General features: G+C 41.9%; 1 protein-coding gene across 7 annotated transcripts in view; it reads left to right on the plus strand.

The window, feature by feature from the left end:
- The window catches only part of LOC140480388 (ubiquitin thioesterase otulin-like), a 65,513-nt gene extending 42,657 nt beyond the window's left edge, over nt 1-22,856 (plus strand). For all 7 annotated transcript variants that reach the window (XM_072575181.1, XM_072575184.1, XM_072575188.1 and 4 more), the window contains 3 exons: nt 6,856-6,981; nt 12,947-13,216; nt 22,287-22,856. In XM_072575181.1, coding sequence (XP_072431282.1) covers nt 6,856-6,981; nt 12,947-13,216; nt 22,287-22,511 — 621 coding nt within the window. In that variant the 3' untranslated portion in view covers nt 22,512-22,856. The remainder of the gene's footprint in view (nt 1-6,855; nt 6,982-12,946; nt 13,217-22,286) is intronic.
- The last annotated feature ends 1,194 nt before the right edge of the window (nt 22,857-24,050 follow it).

A 24,050-nucleotide genomic window follows, 5' to 3' on the forward strand; every position in this document is an offset into this window, starting at 1 on the left:
ACGTGAGGCTGGGGGGTGATGGTAGCTGGGAATGTGAGAGGTAGATGAAGGTGGTGGGGAAAGGTGATAGGTCGGAGAGGAGGGTGGAGCAGATAGGTGGGAAGGAAGATGGACAGGTCAGGAAGGCAGTGCCAAGTTGGAGGCTTGTGACTGGGATAATGTGGGGGGAGGGGAAGAGGAAACTGGTGAAACCCACATTTGGTCCCATGTAGTTGCTTCCCCAGGTGGAAAATAAAATGTTCTTCCTCCAGGTGGTAAGGGTTGGGCGATGGAGGATCTTCCAGGCATTGGGTGGTAAAGGTTAGAGATTATCCTAGTCCCAAGCCTCCAACTCGGCCCCTATCTCAGTCCCAGCTCAGCAGCGCCCCCTTGACCGGTCCTTCCTTTTCCTTTTCCTTTTCCTTTTCCCTTTCCTTTCCTTTCCTTTCCTTTCCTTTCCTTCCTTCCCTCCCTCCCTACTCATCCGCTCCACCCTCTCCTCCAACCTATCACTTCCACCTGCACCTTCATCCACCTATCACATTCCCAGCTACCTTCCCGCCCCCCCCCCCTCCCCCGCCCCGCCACCCTCTCCCCCCTCTCCCATGTATCTCTCAGCACCTCCGGCCCACCAACCTCATTCCTGATGAAGGGCTTATGCCTGAAATGACGATTTACCTGCTCCTCGGATGCTGCCTTGAAGATCTAGACCCCTCCAAAGGGGTCTCTTGGTTTGAGATTGGTCAAAAGAATCATTAGGAGTAAGGTCTGTTTAAAGCAAGGTTACCAGTTTAATAAAATAAGGCAGCCTGGTATAGGTTTGTCCAACAACACGGAGGTTAAAAGCTTTTGTGGAGAAATGGCGCAATTACATTCAAAATTTACACATTATTTATATGTTTTAGAGATAGTACAGCCTTTTTTACAAGAAAAGACCAATCATATATAATAAGGTGACATGATTTACAGCAGGTTAATCCAATAATGTTCCCTGGGAAAGGGTTCTTAATTTATGTAGAGCACCATCCCATGCAAGCGGTTCAAGGTTAGTTCGAATACCAAATCCACAGTCTTATGATTCATATTATGAAAAATCCATTGTTCTCTCTTATCTCTAAATACAACCAACTTGGCAAAACATCAGTTCAAGTTCACACAGTCAAATCATTACTTGCAGCCATTTTGTTGTGTTATTTTAAATTGAAAAGTCTTTTTGTAATTAATAAAAATCTACCGATACTTGTTTTTTCTGACAACAGCCTAAATTCAAATTTTAGCCTGACCTGCTGTGCTTTACCAGCACCACACTCTTGACTGATCTCAGCATCTGCAGTTCTCACTTTCTCCCCATACACTGAAATCTATTGTTGCAAGGCAGCATTCGGTTTTTGTTTTTGGATCTATTTTAATAACGGAGCTCATAATAGCTGAGAGATCAGAGCAGAATTATAATCAGAGTGGTAGCATTCTCAACTCATCCCCACTACAGATAGGGCACTGATTTACTAGATTAACTAGTAGGATGATTCTAATAGAATGAACAGTGAAAACTTTATAATAATCTGTTCATCTGTATTTTGCATGGTTTTAGCTGGCTTCATCATAGCATCACAAAATTGTTAATGTGCAGGAGGCCATTTGGTCCATTGTTTGTGCCCTGGCTCTCCAAATGACCTTTATGATTTAGTGCCTATCTCCTGACTTTTCCCTGTGCCTTTGCACATTATTTGTATTCAAATAGCCACCTAATATCCTTCTGGATGCCTCACTTGAATTGCTGTCCACCATGTTGCTTTCCAGGCTTGAACCTCCTAGGAAAAGGGTTTTTTTTTTAAACCTTGTATTTGCTTGTTTTGCAAATCACTTCAATCCTTTAATCTTTAATCCCTTTAAAAGTGGTAATGTTTCCACTCGTAGTTTTGAAAATTTCGATCAAATCTGCTTTTAATCATCTTCTCTTTAAGGAGAGTAGTCCCAACTTCTGTAATGTATCTTTCTGTCTGGTTCCAGAGTTGGTAAACTTCACTTCTTCAATGCATTCACAACCTTCCAAAAGAAACCTTACGCTCAGTAGCACACTAGTCAAGCTGAAGTGTAACTAGTAACTTGTACAAGTTCAGTGTATTTTCCTTTGTCTTGATCTCTATGTCTAGGAAGCTGTGTGCTTCATTTAACAGCTCTTTGCACCTACCCTACCCAACCACCTTTATTGACTTGCTTACATATAGACCCAGGTCTTTTTGTTTCTGCATGACCCCCCCTTCCCCCCCTTATTAAAAAAGGACCCAGACACTGTCTGCTTTATTAACTGCTCTTTCCATCTGTCCCACCACCTTCGGTGATCTGTGTATATATGCATCCAAGCCCTCTGCTCCAGCACCCTTTGTTTTATACTGACTTTCAGTGTTCTTCCTACCAAAGTGTGTCACCTTACATTTCTCTGTACTCAATCCCATCTGCCACCTTGTTGCTTATTACACCACCCTGTCTATGTCCTTTTTGAAGTTACTGTCATAGAATCATACAGTACAGAAAAGACCCTTTGCCCATTGCATCCACAACAAGAAAACTATCCTAAATCCACATTGGACTAGTTCAGCACTTTAGTCAGTAGTATTGAAAGTTAACACATTTCAACTGCTCACCCATGATTAATGTTTCCCACTTCAACTACTGTGCAAGACCGTACATTCCAGATTCCCACCACTGTGTGAAAAACTCTTTGCTCAAATCCCCTCCAACCTCCTACCTTTCATTTTAAAAATGTTGCCTGCTTGGTATTGACCCTTCACCTAAGGGGAATAACTGCTCACCCTGTTCCAAGCCGTTCATAATCTTATACACCTCAATCTGGTCCCATCTCATCCTTCTTTGCTCTAAAGAAAGCAAACTGAGTTTATCCAGTCTCTCTTCATAGCTAAGCTCTCTATCTTAGGCAACATCATTGCAAATCTCCTTTGCACCCAGTCTAGTGTAGTCTCCTCCTTCAATGCAGTGACCAGAATTGCACACAGCACTCCAGGTATGGTGTAAACAAAGTCCTTTAAAACTTCAACATAATCAATTCTGATGAAGCATCAATGGAGTCAAAATTTCTTTGTGTCAACAGATACTGTCAGTCCTGCTGAGTTTCTCCAGCATTTTCCATTTTTGTTTTCCATTTCCCACATCTGCAGTCTTTTATTTTTAGTCCGACATTACTTCCCTGTTCTTATAATTGAACGCATGACTGCTCAAGGCAAGTATCCCATAGGCTGCTTTAATTACCCCATTTTAACCTATGCTGCCTTTGGACAAGCACCTCACAATTCCTCTTGAGTTTCCCAGTGTCCTACCATATATTGAGTACTCCCTTGGTTTGTTACTACTTCCAAAGTGCATCACCTCACACTTTTCAAGATTAAATTCCATCTGCCATCGATCTGACCAATTGACCAATTTGTCTATGTTCTCCTGTAATCCAAGACCTCCTTCCTCTTCACTGTCAAACTTTGTGCCATCTGCAAACTTGTTTATCATGCTTCCCCTTATTTTCTTCATGATCATGATGCATGTTGCAAACAATAAAGGATCCAGTACTGATCCTTATGGTTTGCCAGTGGACACTGGCCTCCAATCACACAAACAACCTTCTGTCAGCTCTGCCTCCTCCACCAAGCCCATTTTGGATCCAACTTGACAAGTTACCCTGGATCTTGGGTGCATTTACTTTCTTTATTGGTTTGCCATTTGTGAACCTTATCAAAGGCTTTGCTGAAATCCAGAAAAAACTACATCAACTGCCCTACCCTCAGCCAAATGCTTAGTCCCCTCTGAAAACTTCACTCAATTTTTTTAGGCATGAGCTCTCTCTGACAAAGCCATGCTGACTATCCTTTGACTAAACCTTACATGGAAATCAAAGTGGAAATTAATTCTTTCCTTCAGAATTTCTTCAATAGTTTCCCTACCACAGAAGTGAGACTCACTGGTCTACAATTCCCTGGATTATCTCCAACACCCATCTTAAAACGTGCAACCACATTAACTATCCGCCAGTCTTCTGGCACCTCTCCTGTGGTCAGACAGGAATTAATATTTTAGTACAGAGTTCCTATAATTTCCTCCATCGTCTCCTACAACAGTCTGAGTTGTAACTCATCCAGGCCTAGGGATTTGACCATTCTTAAGCCCACCAAAACCTTCAATGCCACCTCACTCCATATGTCAAACTACTCCAGAACCTCGCAGTCGCTTCTCTCAGTTCGGAGTGCTTCGAAGATTTGTATCATCTCCAAACTTTGTAGTTCCCACTCCATGTCAAAATTTAGATCATTATTGTATACAGAGGAACCTCGATTATCCAGCAAGATCACAAGGTCCTGCTACTTGGCAAAACTATGTTATCCGGCATTCAATTATCCAGAATTCGATTAACAGAATGAAATACTTCCCGCCCATGTCCTTCAGATAATCGAGGTTCCTCGGTAATGGGAGAAGCAAGGATTCCAAAATTGATAGTGGGGAACTCCATTATAAACTTTCTTCCAGCCTGAAAACAATATCTATTAACCATTATCCTCTGTTTACTAATACCAAGCCAATTTTGTATCTTTGCTACTGTCTGTTTGACTATAACTTTGCTCACAATTCTAGCAACAAGCATTGGCTCTGCCAAACTATGCCTGCTGTTACAGTGCAGCTGTGGTTTGTGTTTCAGACTCCTGACTTTGCTGATAGATTGCTCTACATGCATTAACATGCTGGTGCAGTAAGCATGGAAATTTCTCAAGAACGTGTATAGGTGTAAGGATATTTTACTGTGAATGTAAAGAGCCTTGATGAGAGCACACCTGGAGAATTGTGTGCGCAGTTTTGGTCACTTTGCCTGAAAAATGCCATACTTACCTTTTGAGGGAGTGTACTGAAGGTTCACCAAACTAATTTCCGGAATGGAGGGATTGCCCTATGAAGAAAGATTAAGTAGACTTGGCCCGTGTACTTGAAGTTTTAAATATACAAAATTCTTGTGGTGCTTGACGGGGTAGATGTAGAAAGAATGTCTGCCTGATGAGAGGAAACCCACGCAGACACTGGAAGAATGTGCAAACTCCACACAGACTGAGGCTGGAATTGAACCTGGGACCCTGGTGCTGTGAGGCAGCAATGCTATCCACTCAGCCACCGTAAGTTTTGATCCAGTTAAGTAGGAGACTAAAACTTGGGGTCGCCAGTGTTCTAGTACTAGCGGACACTGTCTCAAAACAAGTTATAGGGGACAGTGACGTGAAATGTCTTCTTTCAGAGAGTGCTGAATGTTTGGAATTTTCTGCCCTAGAGAGTTTTAGGGATTTAGTCATTGAGTAAATTCAAAGACTAATTGATCAATTTCTGTGTGTTAAAAATATAAAGTGATGTGGGGATAGTGCTGGAATATGAAATTGAAATGGAAGATCAACCATGACTTAACTGAAGGCCTGAATTGCTTTCACCTCTTTTATAGAATTGTTCAAAAGCACAAGAACATGACTACTGGACACCACAGAGGCTGCAATATGTTATTCCACTCCCCCACCCCCAAAGGCCCGCATCACTAAAACAACAATTTGATTTAAATTCAGTGGAAACTTGTCAAATTTTGATTGTGTTATGATGCCTCTGTAAACTTAGTTTAATTATTTTTGTTTATGAGTTTACCAACATAATATTAGGAGGGAACTGCCTCACTTATGATTTGTAAATAGCATTCTTGCCTTTGCATCTTTTAAAGTTCTGAATTCAAGACTCAATCCAAGCCTTTAATGCACAAATCGTGCAGTAGTGCATTATTTAGGAAGTTGTACATTTGTTGAAGAGACCATCTTCCCTCAAAGAATGTAAAGAAAGAAACAGTTGGAGTGGAACAAGGGAAATCTGAGACTGATTTAATCAATAAATGTTCTATCCAGGAGAAGCCCTATATCATTGTTCCTAAATCACCTATGAGATTCTAGATTCCCTACAGTGTGAAAACAGGCCCTTCGGCCCAACAAGTCCACACCGACCCTCTGAAGAATAACCCACCCAGACACATTTTCATCTGACTAATGCACCTAACGCTATGGGCAATTTAACATGGCTAATTCAGTGTGGTAGGAAACCGGAGCACCCAGAGGAAACCCTCGCAGACGCTGGGAGAATGTGCAAACTCCACACACATTTGCCTGAGGCTGGAATTGAACCTGGGACCCAGGTGCTGGGAGGCAGCAGTGCTATCCACTCAGCCACCTTGCCACCCATGAGCTTTGATCCAGTTAATTCTGAGACTAAAACTTGGGGTCACCAGAAAACAAAGTGGAGAAACATTTTTTTTAAACCCAGAGAGAATAAAAGCAGAAAATGCTGGAGAAACTGAGCAGGCCCAACAGCATCTATGGGATGAGAAACAGAGTTCATGTTTTGGATCTAATATAATTTTTCTTCAGTTCTGAGATGGATATCGACTCTAAGACATTTGTTTAATTTTTTTTTGAAAAATGTAAATACGGTGAGCTTTTCTGTTTCAATGCACTTTTTCAATATGCTGTAATTACTCCGCAAAGCTATCCTCACTTTTTTTGTAGAGTAGTGATTTGGGCCAAATTGCCATGTGAACCAAAGCAATGGACGGTTTCTTAATTTGTCCTCAATGGATACTTAAAGCTAAATTAGCTTGATCTTCAGTCTTTAAAAAGATGAAACAGGAAGGAAAGGGAAAGCTTTTTTGATTCAGTGTAAGAATGAATGTAAGTTTTCTGTTTGTGCCACTAGATGACCCCTCTTATCGCAGTATGATAGTTCATTAAGACCTTGTCTAATTCATTATGAAATGGAGCTGATTTGCTCATTAGGATTTAATTGCAACATGATCTTTTCTAGCTTCCAGAAAAGCTGATTGATTCAGACTACATCTGGATTAAGCAGTGGAATTTTGGAGATCAAGACTCTGGGAGTGAAAATCCTGTGAAAAAACTGACAGAATATTTGACAGTACTGAAACAAAAGGTACATTTCTTTTTGTGTGTATGTTATACAAACTGGCAATGCTCAGTATTAAACTTTAACTGTACATCTTCCATCCCATCTTTATATTCCAAGCAGTTCTCTGAAGCTGATCAACAGCTCCACAAAGACAAAACTCTTGAGTTTATAGATAGATCAAATACGTAATGTAGTTGTTTCAAGTTACAATTGACTCTTGATTTTTGTATCATCTAAGTTATCTAAAATTTCTTCATGTTTTCATTACTAGCGTGCAAAATAGAAGCAGAAGTAGGCCATTCAGCCCTTCTACCCTGCTTCGCTTTTCAATAAGATCATGATCAATCTGTTTGTTTTGGGTTGCACATTCCCATTTATCTGTGATAGCCCTTGATTCTCCTGGCTAATCAGAATCTATCCACCTGTCTCAAAAATAATCAATGACTCCACTTCCACTACCTTTTAGAGGCAGAGAGCTCTAAAGTCGCATAGCCCTCGGGGAAATTATTTCTCCTCATTTCTGCCCTGAAAAGACAATCCCTAATTTGAAAAGTGCTTCCTGATTTTCTGCTATAATATTAGCAGGGAATTACCAGGAACTCTGTGAAATTGATCTTTTTAAGGTTTCTGCCAAAATTACAATGAGATCTTGAAAACTTCAATGGAAATTCTACCCCAATAATTGGGACATAGCATAATGCTGCCATTAATATACAAAGTACAATAATATCAGCTACACTATCAATAAACACATGGCTGGAAATAATAAACTTCCTAGATTTTCAGTGTGTAGCTTTCTAGTTCAAATGAAGGGTTACGGAGATTGTTCTTGGATGTTTGCACAATGGCTGACAAAAAAAAGCTGCAGACAAGCAGGAGGCTGGAAGCAAATGCAGCAGCTGAGGAAGGTCGCGTGGCTATAGTAGTGAGTTTGTTCGAAGACAGCAGCAGAAGAACATCACATAGCTGTAGTAGCCATGTTGACTTCTCCACCTCCTGATACTGCCATGCTTGCTGTGCCTCTTGGTTGCTTAGCCTGTATAATGGGTGAGGCAGTGCTGAACTTGTTTCTCCCTGCGGCATATCTACCTCTTCCTCACTATAAGCAGAGTTTAAGCATATGTTTGCTGGATTTTTCAGTCATGATGAACTAGAATGAAACATTAACTGTGAAGCCAAATATTTCTGCAGCCTATATTTGTTTACAGAAGTTGCCTTTCTTAACCATAAAGATAAATGGAATATTCAAATAAAAACTTTTATTCTTTGCAAAAATTGATGCATATACCTGTTGCCCAAGTAAGAATGCAGCTCAGCAGTTGAGATGCAGTGGTGCCAACTGTTGAGAGGTGAAGAAATGTTTCTGTTTCGTTCTTAGGATAAACACACTCTCTGCTTCTCTTGCACTGTTCAACTGTCACCCCTCTTCTTTTTTCTTTTATTCACCCATTGTACATGGATGTTGCTGGCTGTGCCAGCATTTTATTGCCCATCCCTAATTAGCCTTGAGAAGAATATCTGCCTTTTTGAACCACTGTTGTCCATGTGCTATTGATAAAACCACAATTCCCATTGTCAGGGAGAGAATTCCAGGATTTTGATCCAATGACACTGAAGGAATGACAAAAACTTTCCGAGTCAAGACGGCGATCAGCTTGGAGGGGAACTTGCAGGTGGTGGTTTTCCCACGTGTCCACTGCCCTTGACCTCTGGAAATGGTTGTGTGTTTGGCAAATGTTATCTGAGAGTCTTTGAAGAATTTCTGCAGTCCATACTGCTGCTGAGGGCAGTGTTGGAGTGACTGAGGTGGCAGTCAAGTGAGCTGTTTTGTCATTGATGCTGTCAAGTTTCTTGCATGTTTTTGGAGCAAATGGGGAGTATTCTATCCATTTCTTCACTTGTGCCTTATGGACAGTCTTTGGGGAGTCAGGAGGGAAGTTACTCACTGCAGGATTCCTAGTCTCTTATGTGCTCCTGCAGCTACTATATATATCAAACAGTTTCTGGTCAGTTGTAATCCTCAAGATTTTGGTCATGGAGAACTAAGTAGTGTAACGCCAATGAATGTCATGGTGCAGGGATTAGATTTTCTCTTATAAGAGATGGTCATTGCCTGGTATTGTGTTGCCTTAATGTTACTTGCCAGTTTTAGTCCAAGCCTGGATATTGTCCAAATCTCGTCACTTTTGGACATGGACTTCTTCAGTTTCTGAGGCGTTGGACATGGTGCTGAACCTTATTCCCACTTCTGACATTGTGATGGAGGAAAGGTCATTGAGCAGACCGGCAGGAGGCCAGAAGAACATACCAAGCCAGACAGCATCAGGAGGTGGAGAAGTCGATGTTTCGGGTGTATCTCTTCTTCCAGCCTCCTGCCTGTCTACTTTGGATTCCAGCATCTACAGTTTTTTGTCTCTCAAGGTCATTGATGAAGCAGTTGAAGATATCTGGGTCTAGGACAGTACCCTGAGGAACTTCTACAGAGAAGTTATGGAGCGGAAATGACTGACTGCCAAAATCCAGAATTCTTGGTATGCCAGATATTTAGTGGAGAATTTCCCTTCTGATTCCCATTGACTCCAGTTTTACTAAGACACCTTGATACCACACTGTCAAATGCAGTTTTGGTGGCAAGGGGCAATCTCATTCATTTCACTTCTAGAATTCAGCTCTTTTCTCCATGTTTGAACTAAGGCTGTAATGAGGCCAGAAGCTGAGTGGCCCTGGCAAAGTCCAAACTGGGCCTCACTGAGCAGGTTATTGCTGAGCAGTGCTGCTTGACAGAAATATTGGTGACACCTTCCATAACTTTACTGATGACTGAGAGTAGACTTGGTCAGGTTGGATTTGCCCTCCATTCTGCGTAGAGGACATACTTGGGTAATTTTTCGCATTGGTGTGTGAATGCCAGTGCTGTAGCTATACTGGAACAGCTCAGCTAGGGATATGACAAGTTCCGGACGGCAGTTTGTCAGTACTGTTGCTGGAATATTGTTAGGGTCCATTCCCTTTGCAGTGTTTAGTATCACCAACCATTTCTGGGTATCATGTGGAGTGAATCCAGTTGTCTGAAGGCTGTCATCTATGATGTTGGAGACTTCCAGAGGAGTTCAAAAATGGATCATCCACTTAGGACGTCTGACTGACGATTGTTGCAAATGCTTCGGCGTTATCTTTGCACGGATTTACCTAGCTCCCCCATTGTTGTGGATGAGGAAATTTGTGGACCTGCCTCGCCCACTGAGTAGTTTGATTGTCTCTGCCCTTCATGGCTGTGGCAGGACTGCAAAGCTTACTCCGATCTGTTAATTATTGGATTTCTTACCACTATATGTTACTTGCTGCTTATCTTGTTTGGCATGGAAGTAGTCCGCTTTGTAGCATTACCAGGTTGACATACAACTTTTAATTAAGACTAGCGCTGTTCCTTGCATGCCCTCATGCACTCTTCTTTTGAACCAGGGTGGATTTGTAATGGCAGAGTGTGGGATATGCCAAGCCTTATGATTGCTGATTGGGTTGAAGTACGATTCTGCACCTCATGAACCCCCCAGTCTTAGGTTGCTAGATCTATTTGAAGTTTGCCCCATTTAGAATGAGGGTAGTGCCACACAACATGATGCAAGGCAGGACTTTGTTTTCTCAAGGTCATTCTTACTGACACTGTCATGGACAGTTGCATCTTCAGCAGGTCAAGTATATTTTTCCCTCTTGGTTCCCTCACCACCTGCCACAGAAACAGTCTTTTAGGACCCAACCAACTCAATGAGTAGTGCTGCCACTTAGCCACTTTTGGTGGTGGACATTGAAGTCCCCCACCCAGAGTATGTCCTGGATCTTTATCACCTCTGCTTTCTCTCCAAGTGCTACTTAACATGGAGGAGTGCAGAGTCATCAGCTGAGGGAGGATGGTGTATGGTAATCTGTTCCTTGCCAATATTTAATCTCCTGTCATGACACTTTATACCATGAGATATTCTGCCCTGAAGGATATTAGGAACCAGATGGGTTTTGCTGACGAGCAGCGGTGGTTTCATATTCATTGTTAAATTCTTAATTCTGGATATTTATTTAATTCATATTCCTCCTTCTGCCGTGGTATGGTTTGAACTGAAGTTTACAGAAAATTGCCTGAGTTTTAAAATTAATAGTCAAGTGAAAATTCCACAAGACCATTGTGTCCATGAGCACTGTTTATATTCTGCACCTTTACTTACACACTCTCCTCTCTGCCTCCCTTGCACTTGATCCCTTGACATTTAATGGTGTTACCATCACTGAATCACCCACTATCAACATTCTGGGTGTTACCATTGACCAGAAACTCGACTCGACCAGGCATTTAAATATTATATCAGGGTACAAGTCCGAGGCTAGAAATACGGCACTGAGTAACTTACCTCCTGAGTACCCAAAGCCTGCCCACAAGGACCAAGTCAGGAGTGTGATGGAATGCCCCCCACTTGCTTGGATGAGTGCAGCTCCAACAACATTTAAGAAGCTTGACACCATCTAAGATAAAGCAACCTGCTTGTTTGATCTCTCGTCCACAAGCCTGCATTCCCTCCACCACCATTTCCAAAATGCACTGCAGAAATTCACCACAGATCCTGAGAAAGCACCTTACAAGCACACTACCGTTTAGAAGTACATGAGCGTTAGATGAATGAGGAAACCACCACTTTCAAGTTTCCCTCTCTGCCACTCACCATCCTGACTTGGAAATACATTTTCATTCCTTCATTGTTGCTGCGTCACAATCTTGGAATTATGTCCCAGTGGGTATTATGGTTCTACATATAGCACATCGTCTGCAGCAGTTCAAGGAAGCAACTCATTACTACCTTTTCAAGGGCAACTAAGGAATGGGCAATAAATACTGGCCCAACCAGTGATGCTCATGTTCCATGAATTAATAAAAAAAAACAGTTCCACTGTTGCTTGTTGCTTCTTGCGCTGTGAAGACATCAGCCTGATTTGAGTGAAACTGCACTTCCAAAAAACCAGTGTAAAAACTGCTAAGATTCTGTAGGACTATCCCTATTAGGAAAAGTTAACCCTGTAAGTTGAAGTACTTTACATTGTTAAATCCCTACATTGGTAAAATAATATTGAAACTTAGAAAATGAACTTGCTGCTTAGAATCACTCCTGCTCATTGTTGGTCGTGCTTCCTGAATCTTTCACCCTTGATTGTTGAAGATCTTTCCCCTTCCTGACTCTGTTCCTGAAACTCCTGCTCCCTGATTCACCCTCTCGCTGTTTCCCTCTCTCAAACTAGCACTTCTGTGGAAGATACAAATTCTAAACTCCAAGGTTATCAAGTTGCAGGTTTTGGTACAGAAAGCTGGGCCTGTTGTACACAATGTAATTTTTTAAATGCTCCCACTTCCTCCTTCTCTTTCCTGAACTCTTGCTGAGTGCAAAAGGAGCAGTGTCAACAGTGATTTTAAATATTCAACCAGCTGCAAGTAGAGAATAAAAAGGAAAAGATCTGTAGGTACTGGTAATCTGGAACAAAAGCGGAAATTGCTCGAAATTTCAGCATCTGGGGAGAGAAATCAGAGTTAAACTGTCGGGTCCAGGGACCCTCCTTCAGTCCTTTATTGAAATGGGATCTGGGTTTGTGGACTCTCCTGTCAGAAAAGAATATGGAGAGTCTCTATGCCCAGGCATCCTCACTCAAAGGTTGCATGTTTAGCTCCCTCTTCTTTCTGTTCCTGCCCCAGTTCTTCACTTCAGGCTGGACTTGCCCCATTATTAGCATTAGCAAGTCTTCAGTGAAGGATGTTATCTCATGGGGAATTGCAATGGACCCAGAGGACATGGAAACTCTTTTTAACGCCAGATTTTTTTTTTTTGAATATCTATGCGAATTTAAACAAAGAATTATGACATCTGATTACTCCGATTTGCACAGATTGTTGAAATAATGTAATATTTGGTTTTACACAATGAATGTTGTGATTTTTATTTTCTCTTTCTCCTAGTGGATACAGATATGTGAAATAGATTCTGTGAAAGAACGACAGGCCGTCTGTGAAGAGGTATTCAAAAATGACCAGGAAGAGTACAGGTTGTATGAAGCTATGAAATTTCTCATGTTGGCCAAGGCTATTGAACTCGACAATGTAAAAGTGCAAGAAAAGGAAATCCCTCTCTTCTGTTGGCTGCTATTTGCTCGTGATACTTCTACTGACCCTTATCAGTTCATGAAAAATCATTTGAATCATGTTGGTTTCACTGGTGGACTGGATCAAGTAAGTGATTGCAATATTAAAAATCTTGGAATAAGCTATCAGAGTCCAGACACGATACTTCACCATGAGTCCAAAGTTGCCCCATGATTTTATTCTGCAGATCACATGGGCACTTTTCTATGTATTTCTTTCATTTGTTACCTTATTTTTCATGATCTGTGCAGCTATGCAATATTAACTTGGTTGTAGAATTTGCAAGGTGGAGTTGGCACAGTGACTTGGAATGGAATATTTCAACTCAGCCAGGTTACGGACACTTGGCATCTCCGCTCCAAGGATCCTGATCAAAATTGCAATAGCCTCTAGTAAACAATCATTCTTCAAGAACTACAGACCCCTTGTTACGAAGTGCTGTGATTTAAACAAATTGGAGCATTAACATTTAAGTGGGTGTGCGCATTAACATTTAAGTGGGTGTGAAAATTCACTGTTATAACCCACTTAAGTGTTAATGTTCCAATTTGTTTGAATCACAGCACTTAGTAACAAGGGGTCTGCAGTTCTTGAAGAATGACTGCTTACTAGAGGCTATTGAATCTGACTGTATGCAGGATTGAGTCCATGAAAATACAGTGCCCCATATCTTGAGCACACAAAACCAAAAGAAAAATGAAAACTGTTTGAGGAAAAGCTTTGTCTTTCAAAGGGTTAATTTTGTTCTGAGTGACTGCAAAGGTTTGTTATGAAGCATCAGAGTCACTGAGATCTACAGCACAAAAAAAATGCCATTCATCCCATTGTGTCTGCGCCAGTCAAGAACAACCACCAGACTATTCTCACCCCACCTTCCAGCACTTGCCCCATAGCCTTGAATGCCTTTGCTTCTCGAGTGCACGGCTCAATGCTACTTGCATGTTAGGAGTGTTTCTGCCTTGGCCTCTTTTCCAGGCAGTGAGTTGCAGATTCCCACAACTTTCTGGGTGAAAATGTTTTTCCTAACATCTCTTCTAAACTTTGCCACTTTCCTGAAATTTTTGCTCCCTGATCAAAGGGAAAAGTTTCTTCCTGTCTACTCTTTGCCCCTCAAACATTTACACATCTCAATCGTGTCCCTTCTCAATCTACTGTTTTCAGGAAAACTGTAGTTGATCCAATCTCTCTTCATAACTGAAATTCTTCTGTTCAAGTAATATCCTGGTAATTCTTTTCTGCACCCTCTGTGTCCCTCCAATAATATTGGCTCGAGAATTGCATTTAGTGCTCTAGTTGTGGCCTAAGCAGTGTTCTAGCTTAACCTCCCTGCCCTTAAACTCTATGCTTCAACTAATAAAGGTGGGTGTACCACATGCCTCTTATCACCTTGTCCACCTGTCCACATTAAGGGACTGCTGTACATGCACACCAAGATCCCTCTGATATTTGGTGCTTCCCAGGATCCTACCATTCATCAAGTCCTGCCTAAGTGTCTCATGTTCATCCACATTGAATTCCATTTGCCACTGATGAACCCTTTTTAACCAGTCTGTCTGTATCCTTCTGTAATCTAAGAGTATCCTCCAAACTGTTTACCACTCCAATTTATATCTCATTTCTGAACTTACTGAGCAGCTACTGTTGAAGTACAAAGCAGCAAGAATCCAATGTTTAAGAGTCACAAGGCTACACAAACGAGTCTGAAATTGACTAGGAACCATTCCTTGGAAGCAAAAGAGAAATTGACTAAATTAATAACCTAGGTGCTGACAGTTGCCATTAACAATAATGTGGAGTCTGGGTCGGACGAGAGAGATCATCCCCTGCCATATTACCACTAAAGCATGATTCATCGAAGAAGGTGCACATGAGCTAAAGCTGATTACCAGCAGGAAAGATGATGGTATGCTGGAAATGTCACAGGGCTAGTAATCCAAAGGTCCATTCTCATGCTTGAGGGACAGTGCTTCAAATTGCACCATAGCAACTGGTGGAATTTAACTTTAAACATCTGGAATTGAAAAATATTCAGCTCCATGACAAGTCAGGGGTGTGTTGGAATACTGTTTGCTTACATGGATGGGTGCATCTCCTCCAGCACTCAAGAAGTCTGACATCCTCCAGGCCAAAGCAGTGCACTATCAGTAACACCTCATTCATATTCACTCTATGAATTAGTGATGCACAGTGACAACAGTTATTATACAGAATACACTGAAGAACTCAGCAAGAATCCTTTGAATGAACCTTCCAATTCCATTATCTCTATCAACCACCTCTCTTATGGGCAACGGACAGATGGGGATACCCCCACATGCATGTTCCCCTCCAAGCTGGACCCCATCCAAAATTGAAACTCACTTGTTCCTTCACTGTCCCCACATCAGACGTCCTTGAACTGTGTTAGGGCCTCAATTAATCACAATATTTATTAGTGACTTGGATAATGCCATGGGAACTCATATCCAAATTTTCTAGTGAGACAGGTATGTGGCATTATAGGCATATTGTGGATGATAGCATAAAATTATAAAGGGATATTGACTGACGAGTGAATGGGCAAAACTGTGGCAGGTGGAGTTCAATGTAAGCAAGAGTAAGGTTATTTATTTTGGACCAAAAAAGGATAGATGAGTGTACTTTATAGATGTTATAAAGTTAAATACAGTTGGCTTCCAAAGAGACTTGGGTGTTCAGATTCTTAATGGCATGAACAGGTACAGAAGATAACCACAAAAGCTAATGGAGTGCTGGCCTTTGTATCTAGAGGACTGAAGTACAAAGACATCAATGTTATGCTGCAGTTATACCCCATTGAAGTACTGTGAACAGATTTGGGCACCATACATTCGGAGAGATGTTTTGCCCTGGAAGGAGTACAGTGTAGGCTTACCTGGACTCCAGGGTTAAGTTATGGGAGAGATTATACAAATTAGGCCTGTTTTCTCTAGAATCTAGAAGATTTAAGGGGTGATCTGATTTGAAGTCTTCAAGATATTAATTGGAAAAGACAGGGTAGATAAAGAAAAGCTATTTCCAATGTTTGGGGATTCTCAAACTAGGAGGGTATTGTCTGAGAATTAGGCCCAGGCCATTCAGGAGAAATGTTCAGAAGCACTTCCAAATGCAAAGGGTGGTAGATGTTTGGAAGGCTCTTCCACAGACTACAGTAGATGCTGGATCAGTTGTTGATTTTAAACCTGACATTGCTTAAAAAAATTATCTAAGGTAGTAAGGAATGTGGGCCATAGGCAGGGATATGGAGGTAGCCCTTCAAGTCAGTTGAATGGTGGAACACCTTGAGGTGCTGAATGGCCTTCTCCTCTTCCCATGTTCCCAACTCCCTCTGTTTACAATGCTGTGAGTGTACCTACAGCGCGTGGATTTTAGCAGTTCAAGAAAACTGCTTACCACCATCTTCTCAAGGACGGTTGAAGATAGACGACAACTGCTGACCTAGCCTGTGATGTCCACATCCTCGGAGGGATTAAGCTAAAACCTAGAAGACTTTTCTCCATGAAGTTCTCCAGGTCCATTAACAGTCAGAAAGGAAGAGCAGATATGTAGGCAAATTTCAGAGAAGTGAAAATGTAAAACAGGTTTTCAACATCCCCAACATTTAACTGGGGTAGTCATAGAGTGAAAGGTTCAGAGCAGGTGAATTTCTTAAAATGTATCCAGGAGAGCTGTTTAAGCCAGTAAGTAGAAGGCCTACAAATGAGAGTGCAGACCTTAATAATAGGCAATGAAACCAGGCAAGTGGTTGAAGTATCAGTGGAGGAACATTATTATAATGGAAAAGGTCTACAATCAAAGTTCTAAACTGGGAGAAGGACATCTTTATTGTGATTTGGTCAGAATGAACTGAGAACATTTACTTTTGGAGCAATGTGCATCAGAGCTATGGCACATATTCAGGAAAGAAATCAGGAGAGTACAGGGCCAGCATGTGCCAATAAAGATGAAGATTGGGATCAACAAATACATTGAACCCTGCATATCGAAGGATAGACAGAATTGGATAAAGAGAAAAAAGAAGGATTATGGCAGATATTGAAGGCTCAAAAAGTAGAATCCCTGGAGGAGTTTAGAATGTGCAAGGGAAAATTTAAAAAGGGAATTTGAAGAACAAAAAGGGGCCATAAAAGGATAGTGGCAGGTAAAACTAAGGAAGATGCTTAGTTATTTTGCAAGTATACTAAAAATAAAAGGATAACTAGGGAAAGAGTTGTTAAGGGCCATGGTGGTAATTTGCGTGTGGAACCAGAGGACGTTACATTGGGTTTTAAATGAATAATTTGTGTCTGTGTTCACTCGTGAGAGGGATGATGTGGGTATAGAAATCAGGGATTTCTATGTTCTATGCTTAAATAAATTAGCATTGTGACAATGGAGATTGAATAGGCTGGCAGGTTTAAAAGTAAATAAATCTTCAGGACCAGATGAAATACATCCCAGGAAGCAAGGGAGGAATTTTCAATTCTTCTCTGGCCACGGGAGAGGTGCCAGTGGACTGGAAGACTGTTATTCAAGAACTGAGCAAGGGATAAAACAGGGAAACTGCAGGCCAATCAGTCTAACCTTAGTGACTGGGAAGCTACTGGAATAAATTCTGAGGGACAAAGTTAATCAATTAAGGAGGTAGAAATTAATCAAAAACAGTTAGCATTGTTTTAAGGGGAGGTCATGTCTAACCAACCTGATTAAATGTTTCAAAGAGGTGTGTAGGTAAGAACAACACATTTGACACGGTCTACTTAAACTTCAGGTAAAGCTTTTGACAAGGCCATTCATGGGAGACTGATAATAATGGTAAACCTAAAAGATTAAGATACATGAGATCCACGGTGTCTTGGCTGCTTGGATTCAGAATTGGCTTGCCCATAGGCAGAGGGTAGTGGTGGAAGGTTTTTTTTCAGGTTGGAGATCCGTGACTAGTCGTGTTCTGCAGGGATCTGTACTGGAATCTCTGCTGTTTGTGATACATAAATGACTTGGATGAAAATGTAGATGAGTTAGTAAGTTTGCAGATGATACAAAGTTCAGTGGAGTTGTGGATAGTGTAGAAGGTTCTTAAAGGATGTAGCGGGATATGGACCAGTTGTAGATATAGATGGAGAAATGGCAGATAGTGTTTAATTTGGGTAAGTGTGAGGTGCTGCACTTTGGAAGATAAAAATGTTAAGGAAAAGTACACCGTTAAATGCAGAACCCTGAACAGCATTGATGTCAGAGGGATTTTGGGGTTGAAGTCTGCAGCTCCTTGAAAGTGTCCACGCAAGTAGATAGGGTGTTAAAGAAGGCGTATGACAAGCTTGCCTTTATTGGTCAGGGAATTGAGTGCAACAGCTGGGATGTTTATTGCACCTTTTATAAGACTTTGGTTAGGCCACGCTTAGACTACTGCATTCGGTTCTGGTCACCATATTACAGGCAAAATATGTAGGCTTTGGAGAGGGTGCAGAAGAGGTTTACCAGGATGCTGCCTGGATTGGAGAGTATGAACCATAAAGAGAGGCTAGAAAAACGGAGATGGTTTTCCCTGGAGTGTGCAGGCTGAAGGGAGACTTGATGGAATTCTGTAAAATTCTGAGATGTGTGGTTAGGGTTGATAGTTAGAATCTTTTTCCCAGTGTTGAAATGTGTAAAACTAGGGGGCATGCATTTAAGATGAGAGGGGGAATGTTCAAAGGAGATGTGAGGGGCAAGTGTTTTTTTACAGTGGTGGGAGTGTGAAATGTGCTGCCCACAGCATGGTGGTGGAGGCAGATACAATAGGGGCGTTTAAGAGACTTTTAGATAAGCCCATGAATGTGCAAGTAGTAGAGGTATATGGACCAAGAAGGGATCAGTTTAATTTGGCATCATGTTCAGCACAACATTGTGGGCCGAAGGGCCTGTTCCTGTCTGTTAGGTGCTATGTAAGACCCTGGGGGATCCAAGGAAATTTGACTAATTGAGTGGCAGGAAGCAGAGGGTGATAGCAGAAGCAGGATGTCTGTTTCCAGACAGGTAGGTGTTGGGGCCCTAGCTGTTTATGATATGTTAGACTTGAATGGGGAAGGGCTGATCAGAAAGTTTGCAAATGATATGAAAATTGGTAAGGTGATAAATGGTAAGATTAGCCTTAGATTACAAGAGGATGGAAATGTGATAGTCAGATGAGTTCATCAGTCTGGATAAATGTGAGATTGTGCACTTGGACAGGACACACAAGGCAAGGGAGTACATGATGAATAGTAGGATCCTGGGACGCATTGAAGACTGCAAGACCTTGGTGTGCATGTGCACTTGTACCTTTTAAGGTAGGGAGAGGTAGACAAATGTGTTCAGCAGGAATTATGGATATTTGTCTTTATTGCCCAATCTATCTACCTCTCCCTATCTTAAGCTACAAGTGCACATTAGCCAAGGTATAGAGTTTAAGAGCAGGGAGGTGATGCTGGAACAGTATAAAATGTTGGTTAGGCCTTATTAGGGTGGCATAAACCCTCCCAACATTTAATAAATATTTAACGTCAATTTGTGATGCCAGCGCATATAAGGCTTTGCAGACTCTACGGGCTGATGGGTATTTTTCTGTGTTGGGTATGGAGGTGGTATAAACAAGTTTGGGGATTATGGGAATTTCTGATTTGGTACAGTATGAGGGCTGCTTGTATTAGATGTTGATGACACCATTGAGTTACTTTAACTTTGTGGGAAGTAACTAATGGAGGGTTGATTAAATCCACAGGGCAGCACAGCTAGGAGATTACTGTCCAGATATTCCTGAAAACTGTGGATACAGTTTGATTACACCATTAAATTCTCAGAAATTATAGAATAGGCAAATTCCCCCATTATTTAGATTGTCTGAAAATTCTCTGGAACATTTTTCCTTTGCGACCAGTTAACTGTAAGCATCTCTGCTTGCTCGCAACTTCCCTTTCTCTCTATCTCTTCCTCAACACCACCCAAACTATTAAAGTCAAAGGAGACATGATCTTGGTAGTTTTTTTTTAGTTTAAAAATGCAGTTTGGTGAGTTTATCCCTGAAGAGGCTTAATTTTTGCATGAAAATTTGGAGTTAATGTAGATTGCAGGTTAAAAATCCTACCAAATTGAAATTAGTTTGGAAAAAAACATTTTACGTGCATTTTCAAGGTGTTAAGTAGAAAATGGCTGTCGCTTGTACTGTTTACATCACATTAACCTTCTTAATCTCCTCCAAGATTTACATTTCCCCACCTCCCAATGCCTCATCTTCACCATGGACAATCCAGTCCCTGTACACATCAATCCACCACGATGAAGGACTCTAACCATGCTGTTCCAACCAGTACCCTTCCACTCACACCGTCATCTGCCTGGCTGAACTGGTCTTCACCCTCAACAACTTCTCCTTCCAATCCTTCCACTTCCTCCAAACCAGAGGGGTAGCCATAGGCACCCGCATGGGACCCAGCTATACCTGCCTGTTTGTCAGATACATGGAACAGTCACTCTTCAGCAGTTACACCAACACCACCCCCCCACCTGTTCCTCCGCAACATTAATGACTGTATCGACGCCAGCTCATGCTCCCACGAGAAGGTTGAACAGTTCATCAACTTCACCATCACCTTTCACCCCGACCTCCAAATTCACCCTGGATCATCTCAGATACCTCCTTCCCCTTCCTGGAGCTGGATATCTCTATCTCTATAACCACACACATCTACTACAAGCCCACCGACTCTCACAGCTGCCTAGACTACACCTCCTCCTAACCTACCCCCTGTAAAAATGCCATCCTTTATTCCCAATTCGTCCTCTTTCACCGCATCTGTTCCCAGGATGATCAGTTCCGCCTTCGAAAATCCCAGATGGCCTGCTCTTCCAAGATCGCAACTTCCCTTCCTACGTGGTCACGATGCCCTCCAGCACATCATCTCCACTTCACGCACCACTGCCCTTGAACCCCACCCATCCCAATGCAACAAGGACAGAACCGCCCACCCCCCAGTCCTCACCTTCTATCCCACCAACCTCTGCATACATCACGTCATCCTCTGTTTTCCGCCACCTACAAATAGACCTCATCACCAGAGATATATTTCCCTCCCCACCCCGATCAGCGTTCCGAAAAGACCATTCCCTCCGCGACTCCCTCATCAGGTCCACACCCAGACACTGCACTGCAGTGCTACCGCAGGAAGTGCAAAACCTATGCCCACACCCCCCTCACCTCCATCCAAGGCCCCAAAGGATCCTTCCACATCTGTACCTCCACCAAAGTCATCTACTGTATCCATTGCATCCGATGTGGTCTCCTCTACATCGGGGAGACAGGAAGCCTTCTTGCAGATTGTTTCAGAGAACATCTCTGGGACACCCACATCCACCAACCCCACCACCCCGTGGCTGAACGCTTCAACTCCCCCTCCCACTCCGGTAAGGACATGCAGGTCCTGGGGCTCCTCCATCACCAAACCCTAACCACCCTACGCCTGGAGGAAGAATGTCCCATATTCCACCTTGGGACCCTACAACCACACAGGACCAATGTGCATGTTACCAGTATCCTCATTTCCTATCCCAGCCCCGCCCTCACCTTCATCTACCTATCACATTCCCAGCTACCTTTCCCCGAACCCACCCCTCTCCCATTGATCTCTGGGCCCCCTGGATCACAAGCCTCATTGCTGATGAAGGGCTTATGCCCGAAACTTCAATTCACCTGCTCCTCAGATGCTACCTGACCTCCTGTGCTTTTCCAGCACCACAATCTCGACTCTGATCTTCAGCATCTGCAGTCCTCACTTTCTCCTCCCTTATATCACATAAAGTCAAAATACAGTTGTGCAATACCGGAGGACTGGTTCACAGTACAAAACATCAGGTTGCTGATCTATCAGATCACTTGGGCACTTGAATGCTCGCAAAGCAAGCACAACATCAGTTGGAGTGACCATATATTGTGAGTGAAAAAAAAACAGAGAACCTTCCAAAAAACCTTTGCTTAAGCAAACCACTAATGTCACACACAACCAAATTCATTGGACTTTGACATGTACCAACTCAACAAGGAGAGTTAAGGCTTTGAAAATTAAGCTATTGATTGGCTGTGTGATTGTGTATATTCCAAAGCATTGAACAAATTCATTTAATGGCGATATAATCTCTTTTTTTTTAGGTTGAAATGTTTCTTCTGGGATATTCCCTACAATTAACTATCCGAGTTTTCAGGCTATACAAATTTGGAACTGATGAGTTTGTCACTTTCTATCCTGATGATCATAAAGAGGATTGGCCGATGGTTACACTAATAACTGAGGATGACAGACATTATAATGTACCTGTGGAGGGTGCTCAAGTGACACATATAGAAGATGAATTTCATTGCACTGTTATTCCTTAATCTAGAAATAAATTGTTACACTCTTCAGTTGATCTGAGATTGCTGCTTTTTAACCTCTTAATTGTAGGAGGAGAAACTGCAGTAGAACATGCACAAACTGGAAAATGTATGGCTCAAAGTTTAAGTAGTAAGCCTCTGTAAGTAAGTGGGGATTAGCTGTCTGAACCTGTTAGCCAGAGGAGCAAGCCAAATAAATTTAAAATGGTGATTTATTGTTATGCACTTTTTGTTTTCCATTTTCCATTTTGTAAGATGATTGACTAAATCTATGCAGAAGTCAGAAACTGCCTTTTTAAGTGTTTCTTGGGTATGGTGTAAATAAACATCAGTGATCAAATGCAACAATTGTGATGCGTAATAATTTTAATTTTTAAACATTTTTATACCTACAGCTGATAGACTTAAGATTTTTCATTTTTTGTTCTACAAAAGACTTCTGTATCATATCAAAGTAAAACAGTTTGCTAAATTCAATTATGAAAGGTTCCAACATCAATTCACAGCCGTGAAGTTTTGTTGGTAAGTTCCCATTATTTTAATTTTCTTTTCGGTCCTATCTGAGCAAATCTTTGAACATTTTTACTGTTTACCCACTCAGCTGAGATGTCTACCAGTTCTGTTCACTGTAATTTGCTGACATGGAGTCTTCAGATTTCTCCATTTGCAATGAATTGACTGAATCCATAGGGAAAGTCATGACAGATGGTCGGCCGTAGCACGTCAACTTTCCTCATGCAGTGATGCGGAAGAAGAGATGGAAGTGCTTGACATTACCTTGCCTTTGTCACACTTGTGCTAGTGGTGCTAGATTTTAAAAACCAGCTCCTTAGCACTTCAGATACTGACCCTTTACACTGTGGATCTATACAAAGGGAAGCTGCCAATCTATTCTGCAGATCGAAACCTGGAGGTCATAGTTCACAAGGTCATTCCGAAAAGGGCAGTACTTTTTTTCCTCTCTCTCCACCCCAGTTAAGGAGGCCATGCACCAAATGTGGTTGGCCTGGATGGAGATAGTAGTCAAGATCAATGTGGTGTCCCAGATAAAAAAGTAATGCCCAGCATTGCCAGAAGAACGTTTCCCTTCACAAGCATAAGAGCCACTATTATCTGTGGTCCCTCACACTCTTTCTAACTCTTTGCTACTGCACATGGCTCTCATCAAGGCTCATATCACTATTGCTTGTAGCAGTTCACCCAATGGCTCTCACTTATCCAATCCTCCAGAGCTTCTAACCATTCATGCCCTCTGGAATTCCTCCACCTTACTGGGGAGTTCTGCTAGTCTTCCATCTGGAAGCTGTGCAATATCTATGTGATGTGCCTGTTATTGCTGAGCTTGGTGAAAACATTGTTTCTATTATGTGATTTCTAGCCATTCCACAAAAAAAAACGTCCTGTGAGTGCTGGTTCCATCTCAAATGAGTAATCAGATAATCTGTGCATAACGTCAAAACCAGAACATCATATCAATAAAGGTGCTTCTGGCCTCTCTCATTTGTTGCAATGAAGCAACATGTTTATCGCCTCACACATTGG

This window comes from Chiloscyllium punctatum, chromosome 8, assembly GCF_047496795.1.
Source record: "Chiloscyllium punctatum isolate Juve2018m chromosome 8, sChiPun1.3, whole genome shotgun sequence".
Taxonomy (NCBI): Eukaryota; Metazoa; Chordata; class Chondrichthyes; order Orectolobiformes; family Hemiscylliidae; genus Chiloscyllium; species Chiloscyllium punctatum.